The 14268-nt window shown below is 44.1% G+C and overlaps 1 protein-coding gene across 1 annotated transcript in view; it reads left to right on the top strand.

Annotated features, from left to right (window-relative positions):
- Nucleotides 1-14268, top strand: part of chd6 (chromodomain helicase DNA binding protein 6) — a 150379-nt gene that overhangs the window by 19053 nt on the left and 117058 nt on the right. The window contains exon 2 of the mRNA XM_032512666.1: nt 8320-8369. Within this exon, the coding sequence (XP_032368557.1) occupies nt 8340-8369 (30 nt within the window). The 5' untranslated portion in view covers nt 8320-8339. The remainder of the gene's footprint in view (nt 1-8319; nt 8370-14268) is intronic.

Below are 14268 nucleotides of genomic sequence, written 5' to 3'. Positions count from 1 at the left end.
ATTGAATGCAACTAACTTCAGTTGGCAGAGTAACAGCGTGGGAGACGGAGCTGCTGGACCGAGACCGGGACCTGGACCTGGACCTGGCCAGAGATGTGACCCATGGCCAGAATATCATAGTTCATAAAAATGCAGCGCAGTGAAGATACAGACGTTTCATACACCCGACGTGTGTATCCGCCGTTCGACCCGTGCTGGACCCGTTCATAATGATCAGCCGTCTCTCTGTGAGTAGCGCCCATCACACTCCCTCTCCAGTTATAAACAGCCTACGTGACGATAAAATTTGTTTTGGTTAAAATCAACAAATAATCGTGAGAATAATCGCGATCAAAATTAATATAATATAATATAATTAGTAATATGTCATTGTTAGTTAAATTTCAGTAATATTGTACTTGTTACTATCTCATTAACGAGAGTTACAACGCATTTTAACACATTTAGTGTTGTTTTTTATTTTTTTTTTTATTAAGAATAACACCGAAGTGTTATTTCCTGTTTCTGTACTCGATGGTTGAGGTGACTGCAGAGACAGATACGTTTGGCAGATGGATATTATTTTCTGGAGTTATTACGCTGCGTTGAAGCGAGCTGTCCTGTCTCTGTTGTCAGAGACGGTATGGACACATCTGTGTCCAACAGGTGACGGTACGTCAGCGCGGACTGCAGTGTGTCCGAGCTGCTGACAGATAGAACCATGTTGAGAAGGTTTATGGGACACCTTGAGATACAGCCTGAAACAAGACGGCCTTTATTAATTTCTGCATTGTCAAGAACCCTGGAAACCCAGAGTTCTCTCGAGAGCACAATCACATCGGTGTATCTGATGTAGGCGGGGCCAGAGGCGAGCTGCACCAATCACATCGGTGTGTCTGATGTAGGCGGGGCCAGAGGCGAGCTGCACCAATCACATCGGTGTATCTGATGTAGGCGGGGCCAGAGGCGAGCTGCACCAATCACATTGGTGTATCTGATGTAGGCGGGGCCAGAGGCGAGCTGCACCAATCACATCGGTGTATCTGATGTAGGCGGGGCCAGAGGCGAGCTGCACCAATCACATCGGTGTATCTGATGTAGGGAGAGGCAGAGGCGAGCTGCACGGATGACGACACTCTAATCTACCAGTTAGCTCCGCTGGTAGCTAGGCGGATGGGACTCTGGACACACCACCCTGTGTGTTGTGATGATTGGCCGTAGTGTTATCCAATTGCATGCAGTGAGATTTTCAAATGCACGCTTGGTCCCGCCCCTCTAGATGGGCGACTTTCAGAACTCAATGTCAGACCCTTAATCTTTTGGATTTCCAGAAAGCACTATGGAGGAGAACATCAGACCGTTAGGGACTTGACAGCATGGTCACTCCATTTCTCAAGCTTCCGCGTTGGGAAGCTGCGTCACCAGCGTAGCTGCCCTGACACCTACGTTGTTACCATGGCAATCCATGCAGATGGGTTGGTGAAGTCGGGGAACACAAATTAGATCTGATCCCTTGCAAATAACAGTGCAGACGGTCTGTCTTAAAGATCGGATTTGAGAAACAAATCGGATTTGCCTCCCGTCTGAACGTAGCCTCTCTTTCATTTACCCTGCGTTTTAAGTTTGGGTGGTGCCTTTTGTAGGCTGTCTCCACATGAGTTTTCATTTTAACCAAGAGGCTTTACAATAACCCTCTCTGTTAGACCCTGTTAACAGGGAACAATCGCCAAAATTAACGCATTTAAAAGTTAAAAATATGGAAGAAATCTCAGGAAGAGCAAATATGGAGAGAACCCCCTCCCTGGATGGATGCAATACATGTGTGCAGGCCGGTGGAGGCAGGTGTGTGAACATGGTTATCTAAAAATGAACCTGCCTGACTAGATGAGACTGACACATGTAGTTTAACTGTTTAATTTTTTTTATCACACACATTTTTTTGCTCTCTCTCTCTCTCTAACAAGACCTGGTCAAACTTGCACACATTAACTCAATTTACAAAAACTAGAATACAGATGTTGTTAAAGAAAAACAGAGAAAGTGCTGCTTCTACCTTATTCCTTTTTATGATAAAGTTTTATTTTCATGGGATTGCAAAGGGCAGATTTAACAGATTGACTCACTCAGGATTATTTCTGGTGTAGAGAAGCTTCTACACGGAGAAAATGGATGTTTGAAGGGTGGAGGGTGGAGGAAAGCACACAGACAGATTGACTGACAGACAGTTCTCTGTGTCTCAATGAGACTTCATCCATCCATCTTCAGCTGCTTATCCCGTATCGTCAGTGAGACTTGACTTAAGATGTCAAAATTGACAGTGTGCTGGGATTTAATTTGCATTCATGTTATGTTGTAATTTACTTGACATTAAGAGGTTGTTTTAACCTCCATCACCCGGACCACATTGTACATTGTGGGGGGGGGGGTCTGCTTCACTGCAGGGGTCTCATTCATAAACATAACCGGGCTGAAAATGGGCGTACGCCACTTCCCACGCAAAGGTTATGATTTATAGAAAACAAACTTGATGGGAGAATGTTCAAGGGGACGCACATTCTGGTGAGGGAACGTGGGAATACTATAACTGGTAATATTGATGCCTCACACACATTTCTTCCCTCCATATCATCCACATTATCATCCAGCAGTGTTATTTGTGCTTGTACCGAGTTATACTTGTTTCATAAACACCTTGTGAAATTCAACTCAAATCTTAAATCAAAATGTATTCTTAATATTTAGTCAGCGTTGTCTCACCGTCACATTGTCCGCTGCAGAGCACAGGAGGAGGAGATGGCCCGACTGCATGGAATACAGGATAGTATCAAATACCCCAGAGTGGAAATAACTAAATATCTGTATTTAATACTCTGCATATATCATCAAATGTCAAACTCTGGAAAACAACCGTTCTCCTTCTCCTTGTTCTCAGTCCGAACTTTAATACTGTTCGTGACAAAACCTGCATGAAGAAAAGGTTGTTTACCTATTAGACTTTCGTCTTGAAATGGTATCTTGGGGTGGGGATATGTCTCGTTGATAATGGGATTTTGGCAAAGTGTTAACAATCACAAATTGTTTTAACAGATAAATACACCGGTTTCCTCACACTGGGCCATAACAGGCCAAAATCATAATTCAGTCTGCAGCAATTCCTGAATGTATGAGTGAAATGAAAGTTTTTTTGTTTTTTTTTCGCCAGTCATGATTCAGCGTAACGAATCACATTTGTGGGTAATCTATGATTTATAAAGGGAATATTGCTTACAGTTGTGCGTACGCATGGTTTTATAAATCAGATTATTTGTTATGTCATACGCTATTTTTGGCTTTGGGGTGTATGTAAACTTTTTTTTAATTAATTCAGGTAATTTTGTTTGGGCCCTTTTTAGGCTTTTATTTTCATAGGACAGATACAGACAGGAAAGTGGGAGAGAGAGGGGGGGGGGAATGACATGCAGCAAAGCGCTGCAGGTCGGAGTCGAACCCGCGACCGCTGCACCAAGGATTAAACCTCTACATATGTTTGGCTGCTCTAACAGCTGAGCTAACCCGGCCACGTTCGCACACTGTTAGGAAGGAGCCCACGCACAGCTTTTTTAAATGAGACTGTTCTAAAAGCACCTTCGGGGAGCTGGGTGACAATGTTCTGGTTAATTTGAAATAGAGCCCGACCAATAAAGCATTTATAAGGCTAATATTAATACAAATATTTGGTGATTTAAAAATCTGATATTCTCATATCGGCCCATATGCAGTATATTTAAACAAAAAAAAAGAATGTATCCAGAAATGTGTGACAAAATATAAACAGATTTCCCTAACATTTATTTGTAGTAAATAAAAATAAACTCGTTTCATTCTTACAAGAGAACATAGGAACATCAAAATATACTAACGTTCTTATAAATGTATAAAAATACAAACTGAAGATATGAAACTTAAAGTCCTTTGAACAAAAACACAACAACAAAAAAAATCTGTGTTGCAACGGGGAAGTGTAGAGAGTCCTTGGTGGACAGACTATGCAACGCCATCACTACAGGGAGTTTGTAGAGCGTCCCTGGTGGCGGACAGACCATGCAACGCCATCACTAACAGGGACGTTGTAGAGCGTCCTCTGGTGGACAGACTATGCAACGCCATCACTAACAGGACGTTGTAGAGCGTCCTCTGGTGGACAGACTATGCAACGCCATCACTAACAGGGACGTTGTAGAGCGTCTCTAGTGGACACGAACTATGCAACGCCATCACTAACAGGGACGTTGTAGAGCGTCCTTTGGTGGACAGACTATGCCACACCATCACTACAGGGACGTTGTAGAGCGTCCTCTGGTGGACAGACCATGCAAAGCATCACTAACAGGAGTTGTTAGAGCGTCCTCTGGTGGACAGACTATGCAACGCCATCACTAACAGGGACGTTGTAGAGCGTCCTCGGTGGACAGACTATGCAACGCCATCACTAACAGGGATTGTAGAGCGTCCTCTGGTGGACGATATGCACACCATCACTAACAGGGACGTTGTAGAGCGTCCTCTGGTGGACAGACCATGCAACGCACATCACTAACAGGGCGTTGTAGAGCGGCTCTGGTGGACAGACTATGCAAAGCCATCACTAACGGGACGTTGTAGAGCGTCCTCTGGTGGACAGATCATGAACACCATCAATAACAGGGACGTTGGTAGAGCGTCCTCTGGTGGACAGACCTAGCCAAACGCCAATAACAGGGAGTTGTTAGATGTCCTCTGTGGGAAAGACGAGGCAACGCCATCACTAACGGGGACGTTGTAGAGCGTCCTCTGGTGGACAGACTATGCAACACTATCACTAACGGAGACTTTACAGGGACAGAATCATTTGTCATTATGAAGGATTCTGATAAATGAATATATATTTTTATGTTGCAGCCTGAAACCACCAACCACCAGCAACATTTCCATTCAAAACCTCAGATCTTTTTCAACTTAACATGGCGCCTCCCTACAGCGCCCCGTCCAGGCTCCCTGGCTGCAACACAACAAGCGCCTGGAAGGACAGCGGCCGCTCACGGAAACCAAAACTGGCAGGTGTTAAATTTTGACCTGATTGGATTTGAAACCAAATTTTCCAAACAATTCCAATTTAAAAAAACAACAACTAGAAACTTTTCCAAGTTGGAACCGGTTCTCGCAGCCCAGTCCTAGCCAGAGCTTCTCCAGGTATTTGGTTGAGAAACGCAGACACACTGCACTGTAGTGTTTCAGCAGAATACAGTACAACCAATAGAATCCTGATGCTGCTACTATTGCTACTACTGCTGCTACTATTCATACAAAAATCACATTACTCCTGAATCTGTTTCTGTGCTGATCCCTGCTGAGAGCATCAAGGTTGTCCAATGATTAATCATCAGATAACTATTTTAGATTTTGGGAGTGGATTCAATGCAAAATAAGTGAAAACGGGCTATTACAGTGTTGAATCTCAAGTGGAACTTGTGCTCTGTTAACAGGGTTTTTTTCCCGTTCCCAGCATGCTGATATCTGTGGCAGCGATGTGTACTGTGTATTCCAGCTTTTGGTGTTTGTAGATCTGGTTGTCCGATTGCTGCTTATGTGTAGAAAATTGTTAATGGACCACCCTCCCCTCTCTGTTCCCCCAACCAGCAATAAGCAATAGCAGACTGACTATGGCCATATTGATAAAGTGTCAGTGGTTAATGGCTGTTTTTTTACAAGCATAAAGCACATTTAAAACACGTGCCCCATCTTTGAGCAAGTGATCCTTTGTCTGTTAGGCCTTTCCAAATGCAGAATGAGGCTAAGTGCAAGGAAAGAATTCACACAATGTCACATCTTCACTTAGGCCCTGTCAGCACAAAGAACGACACATTGTGTGTGTGTGTGTGTGTGTGTGTGTGTGTGTGTGTGTGTGTGTGTGTGTGTGTTGTGTGTGTGTGTGTGTGTGTGTGGTGTGTGTGTTGTGGTGGGGGTGTGTGTGTGTGTGTGTGTGTGTGTGTGTGTGTGTGTGTGTGTGTGTGTGTGTGTGTGTGTGTTCTCTCTGCTACGTCATTCACCTCTGGGATAATGCACTTTTTATTAACATGGTCCATTTATAAAATTTTGTATAAAATAAATAATAATAATCTGTATAAAAGACACTCCGAATTATAGCCGGTCAACCCTCCCAAATGATGTTCAATGCACTGAAATAAATTAGTTTCACTAAAAAAGGATTATATTTTAAACAAGACAGAAAGGTCAAATTTTGGCAAGACAAAGTTTTGTTGATATACATAAATTGAACAAATTTACTACAAACTAAAATATGTCAGCAAATGAATAGTGGGTGCTGTGAGATCCAAATTTAATCTTGTATGACTTCCATGAGCTTGAAGATGGACCCATGCGGTTTGGCGAGGATCCAGACCATGTGTTGATGAAGTCCTCAGGAATAGCTAGGAAAGCTCCCAGAGTTCATCAGTACTCTTTGGTTTGGTCTTCCATGCTTCCTCTTTCATACACCCCACATTGCCCATGAGTATGTCTGGGAGGGCCGGCCAATCCGGACCATCTGGATCTTCTTCGCCTTGAGGAACTTTGAAGTGGAGATGGAAGTGCGATGGAGCACCATCCTGCTGGAGAATGTGGTCTTTTATGGTTGGGAATATAAGAGGTAGCTAAGATGTCTGGTATTTGAGACTATTGATGTTGCCTCCCACCCTGCAGATCTCTCGCACCCCATACGGATGAAACCCACACACCAAATTTTTCCGCCACCAACTTTCACTGTTTTCAGGGTGAATCTTGGATCCATGCGGGCTCCAATAGGTCTCTGCATATTTGCGGCAACTGTGGTGTAATTCAACAGATAGTCATCTGAAAAATCCACTTCTTCCACTTCTCCAGCATCCATCCTTTTAGCAGGTGTGGGGCTTGGCACATGCCACACGGTTTTTCAATGTCTTTTGTTAGTGCTGGCTTCTGGGCCCTGATTCGACCATGAAGGCCATTTCGAGACAGAATCCGAAACTCCGTTGGTTGAACAGGGACTTCAGGGGACCAGGTCTCGTGGAGCTCTGCTGCAGTGGAAATGGCTGGCCTTGGATTTTTGAGCCAACAAACGGTCCTCTCGAGCAGTGTCTTGCGGGGTCTGCCTGACCTGGGCTTGTCAAAACATCTCAGTGTCTTCAAATGTTTTTTAATCTCTGTATTGACGCTGAGACATTGAAGGTGTCTGCCACATCAGCAGGGATCTGGTCTTCAGCTCTTGATAATCCAACCTTTAGTTCTCAGGGTGAATCTTAGGCCTGTTTGCAGAGGTCTAGTTGCAGTTGATGTGAAGGTCTAGTGTATGGGGTTGTTTTTATACACACCTGAGACCTGATTGTCCATTATTAGTCCAGGTGAAGCTCATATGACAAGGACAAAACTTATGTCTTTGCAAACATTGACTCAAGGGCTTTACCGAGCTGTGAATATAGAATACTTTTGACAGTTTCTTTTTGCGCTGAAACATTATTATAGAAGCTGTTGGATTAAAATGAGCCATTTCTTGTAAATAAATCTTGATTAGAAATATATTTCAGCGGCACTTCGGTCAATTTGTACACAAGCAACAAGGACTTTTGTCAGGGACTGTTTATATACGTATATATTATATAAACACAATGTATCACAACATAGGGATATACAATGCATTATGGGGTTATATTTGTGGCTTCCATTTTTTTCTACAAAGGCTGTAAAATGGCATACAACGTCCAAACAGACCCTTGGAGAGAGAACACACTTTACATTGAAACATTATTATTTTGCTGTCTGTCTAAACACACCTTCAAAGGTCTCCACTGACACTGAAATAAAAACGGTGGAATCCCTTTCTCTTTTATTTCCTCTTTCAGCTGAGCAGCAGAATTGTACATTTCCAACGATCCTGTTGGGAAGTTGTTCCCGCCTTAATGTCCACACTGGTAACAGCAGAGCACGGGAGTTGTTCTTTGGTGCTTGCAGGAGTTAATGTGTGCAACCGTAATAAAAAAAAAAAAAAAAGAAGAAGTTATTGCTGGAAAACATGTGGCTGAGCAAACAGTTTCCTAATATGGGTTGGAAAGGTTAGCTGCTAATGCATTTTAAAACCTGAGCAGAATTCCTTGTATGTATTCTAGTATTTCCCACTTTGAAATTACTTTGTTTAAATTTGTCAGATCATCTTCATTTCGTTTGAGCATTCAACTTTTTAAACTTTACTCGCAGCTACATTGTGCGGCGTCATACAGTGATACGTCTTCCCTGTTTGTTTTTGTGTTCATTTCTGGAAGTAATCCGAATTCTGTCCTTCTGTGTCAACAGATGCAGTGAAGGGATAGAAGATGAAAATACACAAGAAGGACAAGCAGCAGGTTTGTTTCTCACACACACGCACACTCAAAAGTAGGTCATTATAAAAACCTTTATACACAGCAGCTTTGATAGTAAATAATACATGATGTATATTTTTTAGTTTCAGTCTTGAGGGTGTTTAGTGTGTTGATTCTGGACATATTCCAGAGCTCTTTAATACAGCGGCCCAGCTGAACATCAGATCCGGGTGCGAGTGTGTTCTGTGTTACTGTTTTCACGCATGAATGGAAGCTCCTGTAATATTAGACAGCGGTAAGACAAATGCTTTCAGCCCTGTTAGCAACAGAGTACTGATCTAAGGCTAACGGGGCTCTCGTACCAAAAGTGCAAGTGCAACGTTGCACAGAGCAAGGCTATTAATTTCAAAAGAGAGACAGCAAGTTGCAGGCAGCATTAGAATTGTGCAGGACAGAAGGGAGGGGGAAAAAGGTAATTTGTGCTTCTCTGATTGACAAAGTTCTGTAATTTTTACAAAATCTCAAGCATGGCAGAAAATATCAGAGGATGAGGACACCGGGTCAGAAAATCAATAATGTAATAGCTTCCATGCTGATGTAGTCTGTAGGATGGTAGGTAGCTACTGTGTTGGATGAAGTGTACATTTGGTCAACAACGTTCTACTTCCTGGATTGCTCCGTCCCCGTCCTCTGTCTCTGTGTTGGCGTTCTAACGTCTGGTGGATTTCCGAGGACTATGGTCCTGGTCCTCCGATGCGCATTGAGCTCAGGCTCGGACATGGGAGGGGTAGAGTACGCGCAGTGGGGTAAGGAGTCGTTTCATTGGTTCTTTCCAAGTGGACCTCGTGGCTGGGATTGGTGGGTGTTTTTATAGGATTACAGTAACTACAAATAGATCTTTTTCAGATTCCATAAGTTATTTATTACTGTCGGGGTGTAAGGACCATTTCAAACAAGATGTAAAAAGTGTATATTGGAAATAGTTACCAACCCTGTCTTTAAGCATCTAAAATATTCTATATGAAAGATCCTGTGTTGGGAAAATAGGGGTCTCGGAACATTGTGTTGTAGATCCATTCAGTAATGCTGAAGTTAAACTACAAAGGGCTCTTTTCATTTCTCTATTTGTACCTCGTGGTCTCCTCCGGCCTCCTGCCTCTGACCCGAAAACCAATCTCAGCGCGCCACGTTAATGGGATGTCTCAATTGCTGCGATGCATCTGGAGGGGAGAGGAGGCTTTCTGGAGGAGCAATGAACCAGGATGCACAGCTGTGTGAGAAAATCAAATATCACCACCTTCTTGATCAAATCCATCAATGTCGATAATGCAGCAATATTTTAGGGTTGATAATTGTTGCTTAGAAAATATTGACATGAGAAATGACATCACTTTACTGTAAAACCAGGAAAAGACCACACTTTTGTCACCCAGGGCTCGGTTTACACCTGTCACCATTTCTAGCCACTGGGGGGGCCATAGGCTGGCTGGGGGAACTCATATTAATGTCAAAAAACCTCATAAAGTGAAATGTTTATGCCATGAGACCTTTTAATTGAATTTTCCGCTCTTACGTGATCCCGTCTCTGTGTGTTACGTAGAGTTTTTCCTGCGTCCTAAGATGTGTAGCGTTAGGCAGCCAATCAGCAGCATTATTAGATCTTGGTAGAAGCATGCTGCATGCCTATTGGCTCGCTGATGCTGATGAGATTTACTCTACTTGAGAGGCAATTTGTTCGATGCATAAAGTATTGAATGAGGTACCCAGACCTGACATTATGGGACCTAATTTCCAAGTGCCAGTCTCGCTCATAGTGGTGTAGGCTTGGTCTGTTGAAGGTATTTTAGTATTCCTTTTCCATGATGGCTTGCTGTTTGTAATATTTATGAGTCAGACTGAGCAGTGATGAGTCATGAGTTTTTCTAAGTTGGAGGTGACACAGCAGTCTCTCAGCTAAGCACGAGGCCCCCATACCGCAGTGACAGGGTGCCTGCGCTGTCATAACAGGGAGACAGGATCATTCCTTAGCAACATTATTTGGTGTTTGCTAGGGGTGTGATTCTTCACTGGTCCCGTGATTCCATTACGCATCATGATGAGTCCCCTCCTCAAATTTATTATACATTGCTACACATGGTTTTCATCAACAAATTCAAGCAGTCAGATATAAATATAAATGCTCCCTTTTCATTGTTTATTGCGCTCCAAACGGGCACGGCACTAGAATACAGAAAATAAAGAAAGAACTTAAAGGTATATTATGGAGAATTTCCACAAAAACAATGTATATAGACTAATAGTAAATGTCTCAATCCTCACCTGTGACCCACTAGAAGAGTGTGCTGGTTTCTGTATCTGCAGTGCCCTCTTCCTGGATTTTCTCTTCTTATTTTGCTAACTGCGGGACGTTTATGGGCGTCAGTGAAGAGCCTTTGGGCCCCACTAGCCGATAACAGGGCGCAGGTTGTCCAGCCCTTTCTCACGCCTACTACCGCCACTTTGTCACGCCCCTCGGCACACCAGACGAGACCTCTGTTGGTCAGTGGGTCTAACGTTTAACCGACACACACATGAATGAATATTGAGCTTCATCGAAAATGGGGGGGTGGGAGTAGCTCAGTCCGTAGGGAGTTGGGTTGGGAACTGGAGGGTTGCTGGTTCATGTCCCCATACAGTGTGTGGACATGTAGCTGGAGAGATGCCACTTCACCTCCTGGGCACTTGAGCAAGGCATCGTACCCCCCCAACTGTTCAGGGCGCTGGGCCTGCACTGGCATCCCCCCCACTCTGACATCCTGAGCATGTGTGTACTTCAGGCCTGTGTGTACAGAGTGTAAATTGTTATGTACCCACTGGGGATCAATAAATTTAAATGAAATTAATTCATTAAATTTAAATTTAAATCCACAGAGGTCTTGGTGTGTTTTATTTCCGCTTTAGAATGTAACTGCCGTGAATATTTAAATGTCTGCATAAACCCTCCTCATACATTTCTTTAAGAAGGAAAGACTGAAATCTACAAAGAAGCTCCCGGAGGACGGGTTTATCTAATGCTCATTCTCTCTTCAAAACCAACACACATTTGAACAAATGGAGCACACGATTTTTTTTCTCCATTCACTGCTCAGCCACTTCCATGTTTGCTTGCATTGTCAGTGGTGAGAGCTGTGTGCAGGCTGACTCTGAATGTTGTATATAGCCCCTTTTAAGCTAATTCCATCTTCTTAATTTAGATGTTTTCTCAGTTCACTTCTGTTTTTGGAGGGCACTATCTCGCACCCAGCACTGTGCAGCGCAAAGCCCGATGCCAGTGTCTTTCCTAGTTTAAAGGTCCCATGACATGGTGCTTTTTGGATGCTTTTATATAGACCTTAGTTGTTTCCTAGTACTGTATCTGAAGTCTCTTTATATATAACCTTAGTGGCCTAATACTGTATGCTGAAGCTCTTATATAGACCTTAGTGGGCCCAATACTGTTATCGGAAGTCTCTTATATAGACCTAGGGGGCCCCTAATACGGGAGCCTGTACAGGCGCGTGTAATAGACCTTTGGCCTTAGCGGGAACGGAGCGCGGTTGATAGAGACCGTCAGTCGGCCCCTAATGACGTATCTGAGTGTCTTTAGAGACCTTGGGGGTCCCTAAGACGGTGATCGGGGCGCTGGGAGATGACCGGCGGGGGGGGGGCACCTTATACGGGAGCGGAAGGCCGTTTAAGAGACCGAGCTGGGGGCACCCCTAATACGGTATCTGAATTCTGTAGAGCAGACCGTATGTGGGCCTAATAACTGTCTCGGAAGGCTCTTTTAAGAGCCGTTAGTCGGATCCCCTAAGACTGTATCTGAAGTGGCTTTATAGACACCGTAGGGGTCCCCTACACTGATCGGTCAGGTGCGCAAAGACTGAGCAGGATACCCAGGGCTCGGTTTACACCCATCACCATTTCTAGCCACTGGCTGGCCATAGGCAGGCTGGGGGAACTCAAATTAATGAAAAAAAAAAAAACTCAAAGTGAAATTTTCATGCCATGGGACCTTTTAAGACCGTTGCAGTTGTCAATTTCCCATCTAGCGCCCACATTGTTTAAATAGCAAGTGCACCTGCATCCATCTGTGAGTCCATGGGCATGCTGGTCTTACAGGGAGGTGTGTTCAGGTGCATTCTGGGCGTGCGGGGTCTTAAAGGGAGGGTGTGTTCAAGGCGTCTGGGCGTGCTGTCTTACAAGGAGGTGTGTTCAGAGTCCTTCTGGGCGTGCTGGTTCACAGGGAGGTGTGTTCAGGTGCATTTGGGCGTGCTGGTCTTACAGGGAGGTGTGTTCAGGTGCATTCTGGGGTGCTGATCTACACGGAGGTGTGTTCAGGTGCATTCTGGGCAGGTTGGTCTTACAGGAGGGTGTGTCAGGTGCATTCTAGGTGTGCTGGTCTTACGGGAGGTGTGCTTCAGTGCATTCTGGGTGTGCTGCGTTACAGGGAGTGTGTTCAGGTGCTTTCTGGGCTGTGGTATTCGTACAGGGAGGTGTGTTCAGGTGCATTTAGTGTGCTGGTCTTACAGGGAGGTGTGTTCAGGTGCATTCTGGGCGGCTGGTCTACAGGGTGTGTGTTCAGGTGCATTCTGGGCATATTGCTCAAAGTCAGAACGCCGCATTTAATGTTATGTTAACGTTTTAGGTAAATGCGCCTAGGCTCGTGCACAGCTATACTTGTTACACACACTGGGACGCACAACAGCACTGTAAAGATTAAATATTACATTGTGATATAGTATTATGTTATGATCTGCTCGCTGGCTTTCACGTCACGCACAAGCAGATCAGTTTCTTCTCTCCTTCCTGTTTAGCAAATCCTCCATCCTAATAGCAATGCACCAACGTAGAAACGTGGCTGTTAAAGGGAATGGGAGAGGACTCTCTGATTGGTTTATTGCATATTAAGTCCCAAAAAACACCTGTGATTAATGAATAGACAACCTTTTGAGCCATGCACCCGGCACACAGACCCTTTTTTCCACCCTTAAACAATCCAAAGTGGATTTGTGCCCGCCCTAAACACACCTGCGCCAGGCGCTTCACACCATGCGCCTAGATCGTTAAAATAGGGCCTCTTATGTTGGCAGCTGCCTACTTAATCTTTTCCATTTTTTATTTGGATCATTGTTTGAGGCTTGAAAGGGCGAACTCCTTAGTGTCTAATATATATTAGGTTAAGTGAGTTTATATGAGCTTGTACTCCATTATAATACCAGTTGTATTGATCCCTTCTCACATTAAATTAGCTTTATTATCCCATCAGGGACGATAAGTTACAGCAACCAGCTGAAACAATTTGAAGCCTACAGCGCCACATCCATGAAGTTATGACAAAGCATGTCAGAGGCAGAAGCAGTGAAACTCATACATGTTGGCTGTATTTTAGAACTGTGCAGTTTGGTTTACAGCTTGAATCCGCTCGTGTTCAGAGGGGAGGTTATGAGATTTTGGCTGATGCCGGGATGGCGTGTCTAGTATCTGATCTCCGTTTCCTGCGGCCCTCGAGTTATCGCCCCGTTATCTGCCACATCTTGAAACAACTTGGCGATAACGTCATCGCGGCAGAGGGATGTGTGGAGGAACTGATCTCTGTCTGGGAATGGGATTACAGCGTGGAATGGACTAGGTGTTGGTTGTGTTAACATACATAAACCGTACATTACTGGGTTGGCATGTTTAAAAGGAGATGGGAGGATGGTCTTGGTAGACGGTGAGGACGGTGATGGTGAAGCCTTTTTTGTTATTGTACATAATACAACAAAATTAGGAGCGCTCCTTCTGATCAGTGCAATGTAAGTCCCGAAAAATATTACAAAGACAAAAACAAAACAAGTTCATATTAACATAATAATAATAATAATAATAAAGATAGAGCTCGGAGTAGAGCCGCTGCTCCTTCGCGTTGAAAGGAGCCAGT

This window comes from Etheostoma spectabile, chromosome 4 (genome assembly GCF_008692095.1).
Source record: "Etheostoma spectabile isolate EspeVRDwgs_2016 chromosome 4, UIUC_Espe_1.0, whole genome shotgun sequence".
Classification (NCBI taxonomy): domain Eukaryota; kingdom Metazoa; phylum Chordata; class Actinopteri; order Perciformes; family Percidae; genus Etheostoma; species Etheostoma spectabile.
Note: the sequence above shows the minus strand (reverse complement) of the source record. Positions and strands in the feature narration are given on the sequence as shown.